This window comes from Python bivittatus, unplaced genomic scaffold, assembly GCF_059951505.1.
Source record: "Python bivittatus isolate LINGU-HERP-01145 unplaced genomic scaffold, Pbiv_v1 ctg000470_np1212, whole genome shotgun sequence".
Classification (NCBI taxonomy): domain Eukaryota; kingdom Metazoa; phylum Chordata; class Lepidosauria; order Squamata; family Pythonidae; genus Python; species Python bivittatus.
In genome coordinates this window covers 2762831-2770082 of record NW_028277065.1, presented here as the reverse complement: position 1 = coordinate 2770082, position 7252 = coordinate 2762831, and the positions used below count along the sequence as shown (strand labels likewise).

The window sequence follows — 7252 nt, the reverse complement described above, 5'->3', positions numbered from 1 at the left end:
CAAACTTTTCTTTTTGCTGGACCAATTATCTTCTGGAAGCAAACTTTTCTCTTGGGGTTATTCTGGTTGTTTGGTACTTTGTACCTTTGAGAAAATATATAAATGAATTCAGTGTTAATATTCACTATCTATAGCCAATTAAATATTGATTGTTTCTTTTGAAATTTCACAACCTCAGAAGACTTTCTTTTAGTGACAATTTCAACACCGCAACTACAATTTTCAGAACAATCACAGGTATTCTGCTTATATGTCTTTTATTTCATGTCATATCACTATATTTTATTTTTTAAAAATCTTTCTTACCTTTTCCATCAGCAAAAACAATCTTGAAAATCCCACCAAGTTTCAAAGATAAAAAAATATTCCTTTAAAAAAACTCAGACTCAGATTTTTTGAAAGTAATGTTACTAAAAACATGCAAATAATCCAAATCTGGTGCCTATTTGCTAAATCAAAATTTTCTCGCAATAAGAATATATTCCCTTTAAGGAAGGATTGAAGTGTATTAGAATATAATATTGCAAATGATAGTGTATTAGATACACTTTACGAAATGCAAAATTTTCTGGTCCACTAATCAGATTTCGAGAAAAACTCAAGTATATGAGAATAGTCATGACTATCAGTTTTACAAGATTCTGGTGGGTCTTGAGTAAATATGACTTCATAAGAATCTTTCTGTCTGTCTGTCTATTATGTTTGTCTGTCTGTCTGCCTGTCTGTCTTTCAGTGCATGCATGTTTTGGAAAAAAGTTTTGAATTCATACAATAGTGCTAGAAATGTGGGCACGCTCACATGGTCCCTAAATTCTGAGTTCCTCAACATCTGATGTGTCGCTGTTAGATGCAGCTTCTGAAACCTTCAGAATGGCAGAACACAACAAGGATAAAAGAGTTCATCCTCCTTGGATTTGGGAACACAGAGAACTTGAATACTCTCTCCTTTGTGTTATTTCTGATCATTTATATTGTAACTGTATCTGGAAACGTTCTCATCATAACACTGGTTGCGCCAGAGAAGCGCCTCCGCATTCCCATGTACTTCTTTCTTTCAAATCTATCCTGCTTGGAGATCTGCTACAGCTCAGCTATATTACCCAAAATGATGGCCAGTTTTCTTACAGGAAACAGGACAATTTCTTGTTGGGGCTGCATTTTACAGATGCATTTCTTTTGCACTCTGGCATCTACTGAATGTTACCTCTTGGCAGCAATATCATTTGATCGTTATCTAGCCATATGTAGACCCTTGCATTATGTCACACTTATGAACAACAAAACATGCATCTTGCTAGTTTCAGGATCATGGATAATAGGATTGTGTCTTATCACAATTTTGACATCCTTGTTGACACAACTTACATTCTGTGATCAATACAAAATTGACCATTTCTTTTGTGATTTCACACCGCTGGTAAGACTGTCTTGCAGTGACACTTGGGAGATTGAAAGTGTTGCTTTGATAACATCATCTCTAGGAATTCTACCTACATTTTTCATAACTGTCTCATCTTATGCCTTTATCATTCAAGCAATTCTGAAAATCCCCTCTATGAATGGGAGACAAAAGGCATTTTCCACCTGTTCTTCCCATCTCACTGTAGTCTCCATTTTCTATGGATCCTTAATGTTTGTCTACATTATCCCAACCACTGGCGGATTCAAAGATATGAATAAGAGCTTCTCTTTCCTGTATTCTGTTCTTACCCCCATGGTCAACCCCTTCATTTACAGCCTGAGAAACAGAGAGGTAAAGGTAATCTTTAGAAATACATTGTGTTCATTTAGGAAATATTTTAAAAGTAATTAATAGTGTCTGTGCGTGTGGGTATGTGTGTGTGTGTATGCCTTTTCATTAGTCTTGACTCCTGGTAACTACAAGACTAGAACTCATGGTCTCCCAGTTTCCAGCCAGGGTTTCTAACCACCGCACCAAATTACCTCTCAGTAAATGCTAATATATACAGTATAAATTGGAAGGATAATTATAGTTAAGCATTCATTCTTTCAGTTCTTTGGTTAAATGACATTTATCTGTAATGAATTGGATCACTAGCATGTGAGATACCTTCTTCCCTTCTGCTATTTAAATTAATAGAATGGGGTTTGAATGGGAGAATCAATGTAATTCCCCCTTCTTTTTCACTACTAATAGATTCAACATTTATTATAGATATCACTTAAAGTTTATCATTAGAAATGGCCTTTTGTATTACTCATACAATGTTTTGAGAGTTTTCAAGGTATACTGTACGATCTTGAGCTAATAACAATATTGAATTATATTAAACATAATACGTATGTGTGTACATCTATGAAAATATTTATATACTACTAAAACTCTCCTGTCTGTAACCTTTAACTGGGCAAAATGGTGCACGGGAGGGCAACAATTTCCTAACAAAGGTACCTGAAATGGGCTAGCTGACAGAATGTAAGGACCCATAACTTCTGTGGGATTGAAATTTGGGAAACTTTATAGCTGCTTCAGCACGACACTGCAGCACTCAGCCCATATTAAGTGATCATCACGGGCATATTCCTGACCTCTTTCCCATATTCCTCTGTCTCCTGCACCCAACTGACTGGCAGCAAGGTCTGAGGGGTGAGTAGTGATTGGCTGCTTTAGAACCAAGGCAGAAAGTTGAAATCTCTTAATGGCAGCTGGCAGTGAGGGAAGGATGAGGGAGCAACTTGGATCCCTGTTGGCAAGGTAGGGCTGGCTGGGGATGCCAGTGGTCAATGGGTGAGCCCTCTTCCTCCCTTGAGAGAGGGGGCCCTTGGGAACACACCAGAATGTGGAGCAGGGGTGCAGGTTTCCTCACAGACCATGGCTCCCTTGGTTCCACCTCCCACCAGCACAGTGGCCGGCCAGGGAGAAGGAAGAAGGAGGAGGCAACTTTACCAGAGCTATCATGAAGGTCATGAGGAGAGGGCAAATGGCAAACGCCTATATTATATATGGAAATGAAGGGAGGCAGGCAGGCAGGCAGGCAGGCAGGCAGGCAAGAAGGAAAGAAGGAAGGAAGGAAGGAAGGAAGGAAGGAAGGAAGGAAGGAAGGAAGGAAGGAAGGAAGGAAGGAAGGAAGGAAGGAAGACTTCTGCCATCTTCCCACTAGCAAAGTCAATGGGGAAGCCAACACCACTCACAAGTCACTCCTACTCCCACTCCTTTTTCCCTTTTGATCATTCTGTTTCTGTTTAGGTAAGGAAAATCTCTGAAACGATGACCCAACAAGTCACTGGTTGTCCAGTTATTAAATAAAACTCTTTTGATTTTTTTTCTTAAATGACTAATAATGATTGAATTATAGGAATGAAGCAACACATATTGACAATGATCCTTTTCTCTGATCTAATTCACCCATGCATCAGACAGTTTAGGCAAGTAATGGGAAGTTTTATAAATTAAGATAAAAAAGAACATTATAGGGATAGAGTAAAAACAATGTAGTAAATTGAGTAAATTTACTCAGTTGTAAAAAATGGCCTTTTTGAGAGCTTTCTCAATATGGGAAGTGCTTCCTTGTGGCTATCATTCCTCCACCCTCCTTGTAAGAAAGTGGAATACACTGTCTTGGGAGGCGATGGATATTAACTGAATTTATATAGACAGGAGCTAGATGGTTATCTGCTGGAGGTGCTGGATTTCATCCCTGGTCCGGTGTTACACAAACTGCTCCGAGGTTCAGATTATGGTCACTCACTCACACACTCACAGCCTGTTGAGGCACACGGATCTTGTCAGCCCCCCTTGCTTTCTACCTGGGTTTCCAGATAGGTGCGGCTGGAGCAGACAGACACACAGCCCTGGTCAACAGCCAGGAAATAATTGGGGATACACACAAATCACTTCCAACCAAACACTGGGGCACAAGAGGTTCTTTGTAATACACGGAGACCCAGTGAATTTAAAGTAACAGCAAAACTTTACTGGTTGCAAGGTACATTTGCTCTTTCTCATACACACACACACTTACCCACGTCCTTCCCAACTAGGCTGCCAGGGACTAGCTAGAGGGATGGAATCTGCCAAGTCTGGATGACTCAGATGACTCAGACGACTCAGAGTGGGCGGGCCTTGGGACCCTTTTATCCCCAAAAGTACAAGTTGATGGGATTGGGGTGAGGGCCTCCATGTGCTCAGGCCCAACTTCCTCTTTCTGGTTCAGGTCTTTGTTTTTTCCTTAATTTTCCTTAATGACTTGCTTCCTTCCTGACTTATCTATGACTTCCCTGAAGGGATCTCATAGATAAGATTCCTGGCTTTTGTCCTCTCTGCTTACCTGCCTGCTTTATCTTTAGGTTATGGCAGCTTCAGCCTAGTCCCACAAGGGCCTATCAAGAGATTATCATCAAGGTCCCTGCCAACTCTTACATTCTATTTTTATTATTTACCTCAAACCATCTTAATTTTGGTAATGCCAGTGTGTCACAATAGGAATGGAATAATGTGTACAGTAGAGTTTAAATAAAAATATAAATATTACAACAAATTGATTCTATCTCAAAATTTCCAAAGAGTGGTATTATTTAGCAATTTCTGTGGAGTCCTTGGGGTTCTCTGAGCTTGGTTCTTTTTTTGCAAACATTTCATCACCCAGATAGGTAACATCTTCAGTGCTAGAATGGAATGGGGTTTGCTCTCTGTTCATATACTGTGGCATGCCCTGCCAGTGTTGGTGGGGGTGGGGGTTTGGTTTTGTTCCTCTGGTAGTTCCTTGATTAGGGTATTGTTTCCTGCTTGCTTGTGTGCCTGGTGGTAACCTCTGCTTATCTGGCTGATGATTGCTGGTGAGGAGCTGTTCTGGACCATCCCATTTTTAAATGGATGGGTAACCAAATGTTCACCTACGGGCATTGATTCCAATTTGGATGGGTTAATAAAGTATCCTGATATTTTACTAAAGGCATCTATCTTTTGCATCAACACTGGAATAGTAGTGTGAGGTTTACAAATAAACAAAAGAATATCATCTGCAAATCAAACCAAATTGTGTTCAACCAAGTTGTGTACTACTACATAGATCTCCCTATCTTGTCTAATAGCACAAGCCAAGGGTTCTATGCAGCTATTAAAAAGCAAGGGTGAAAGTGGACATCCTTATCTAGTTCCTCTAAATAGTGGAAAAGGAGGAGAAAGCATGCCACATCTTTACTTTAGATGTGGGTGACTCATATAATATCTTAATCCATTTTATAAATTCAAAATGTATACTGTTTATCTATTTTGTCAAAGGCTTTTTCAGCACCTGATAAAATTACAGACTGATATTTATTTTTATTCGAGTCTAATAGATCTACAGCTAACTTAATGTCTGCTGCTTTCCTAGTTTTTATAAACCTTGCTTGATCATTCTTGATAAGGAACAATATCATTTGCTGTAATCTGTTCGCTAACATTGCTGTTAAAATCTTTGTGTCCACATTAATCAGTGAGACTGGAGGAGAATTAGGCATTAGTCTTCAGAAGCGTTCCTCAATTTCTTGAAGAGGCAACTTAGTTGAGGAGCAAGGGCTCAGGTCAACTAGTGAACATGTAGGCTTATAAATATCCACTAAGATCATAGCACACAGGCTGACAATGAGTGGGTGTTGTTGTTTGTTTGTTTGTTTGCTTGTTTTAGTTTTGTGCCTTCAAGTCAGTTTTTGATTCCTGGTGACTGCCTGGTCCAGTGCCTGCAGTTTTCTTGGCAAGGTTTTCAGATATGGTTTGCCATTGCATCCGTTCTAGGGCTGAGAGAGAGTGACTGGCCCAAGGTCACCCAACTAGCCTTGTGCCTAAGTGGAACTGGAAGTCATGATCTCCTGGTTTGTAGCCCGGTGCCTTAACCACTACACCAAACTGGATCTCATGAGTGTAAATGAGATATATCCTCTAAAAGAATGAAACATTTTTTTCCAGATCAGCATGAATCTGAAATATAACGTTCTTTACTTAGACTTTTCTCTTTGAAGTCAGTTATGCAGTCATCTTTTAATGAGATTTAAGATCTAGAATCTGAGGGGAGGAAATATCCTCTTGTAGAGATGAGGACCGATCTATCAGTTGTCAGTTTAAGTCTCATCCTGGAGTTCTCATACTAAAGTATTGAGGAGAGGGTTTCTATTACTTAAGGACCAAACTTGCTTGGTTTGAACATATCTGACATCTTTTAGGTGTTTCGAGGGCTTGGATGAAGCCTGTGTTGCAGAATGTGAGCGCTGCCTTTTCTTCCTCCTCCCCATTTTGACAGTGATCCTTTTCTCTGATCTAATTAATCCATGCATCAGAAGGTTCAGGCAAGTAGTGGGAAATGTTATAAATTAAGATGAAAAAGACAGTATAGGGATAGAGTTAAAACAACAAAGTAAAATGTATTATCCAGCACTTTCCTTTAGTCAGCTTCCCTATTTAATCCCAAATAAAATGGAGCAGGAATATTCTCCCTGATTGGCAGATACTGAAAATATTAAGAAAAGAAGGGAGCAGGGTTGAGGGAGAAGGGGGGGAAAAAGCCCCTTTTATTCCTCCTTCCTTCCTTCCTTCCTTCCTTCCTTCCTTCCTTCCTTCCTTCCTTCCTTCCTTCCTTCCTCCTCCTCCTCCTCCTCCTCCTCCTCCTCCTCCTCCTCCTCCTCCTCCTCCTCCTCCTCCTTCTTCTTCTTCTTCTTCTTCTTCTTCTTCTTCTTCTTCTTCTTCTTCTTCTTCTTCTTCTTCTTCTTCTTCTTCTTCTTCTTCTCTCCCTCTCTCTCTCTCTCTCTCTCTCTCTTTCTCTTTCTCTTTCTCTATTTCTCTCTTTTCCTTTTTGGTCCTTTCTCTTTGCTCCTCCAAACCTTCCTTTCCCCTAAGCCCAATTATCTTCTAGAAGCAAATTTTACTCTTGGGACTATTCTGTTTGTTTTGCACTTATCTTCATGCCACTGAGAACAAAAGAAAGTTGAACTGAGTTGAATGATAATATTCACTGACAACAGCCAATAAAACATTGCCTGCCTGCCTGCCTGCCTGCCTGCCTGCCTGCCTGCCTGCCTGCCTGCCTTCCTTCCTTCCTTCCTTCCTTCCTTCCTTCCTTCCTTCCTTCCTTCCTTCCTTCCTTCCTTCCTTCCTTCCTTCCTTCCTTCCTTCCATCCTTCCTTTCCTCCTCCTCCTCCTCCTCCTCCTCCTCCTCCTCCTCCTCCTCCTCCTCCTCCTCCTCCTCCTCCTCCTCCTCCTCCTCCTCCTCCTCCTCCTCCTCCTCCTTCTTCTTCTTCTTCTTCTTCTTCTTCTTCT

The 7252-nt window shown here is 40.5% G+C and overlaps 1 protein-coding gene across 1 annotated transcript; it reads left to right on the top strand.

The window, feature by feature from the left end:
- Positions 1-847: 847 nt before the first annotated feature.
- On the top strand, positions 848-1813 carry LOC148215612 (olfactory receptor 6F1-like). The gene has a single exon (XM_088143080.1). It carries the CDS (start codon positions 848-850, stop codon positions 1811-1813), a length of 966 nt encoding a protein of 321 aa, XP_087999206.1.
- Positions 1814-7252: the final 5439 nt, after the last annotated feature.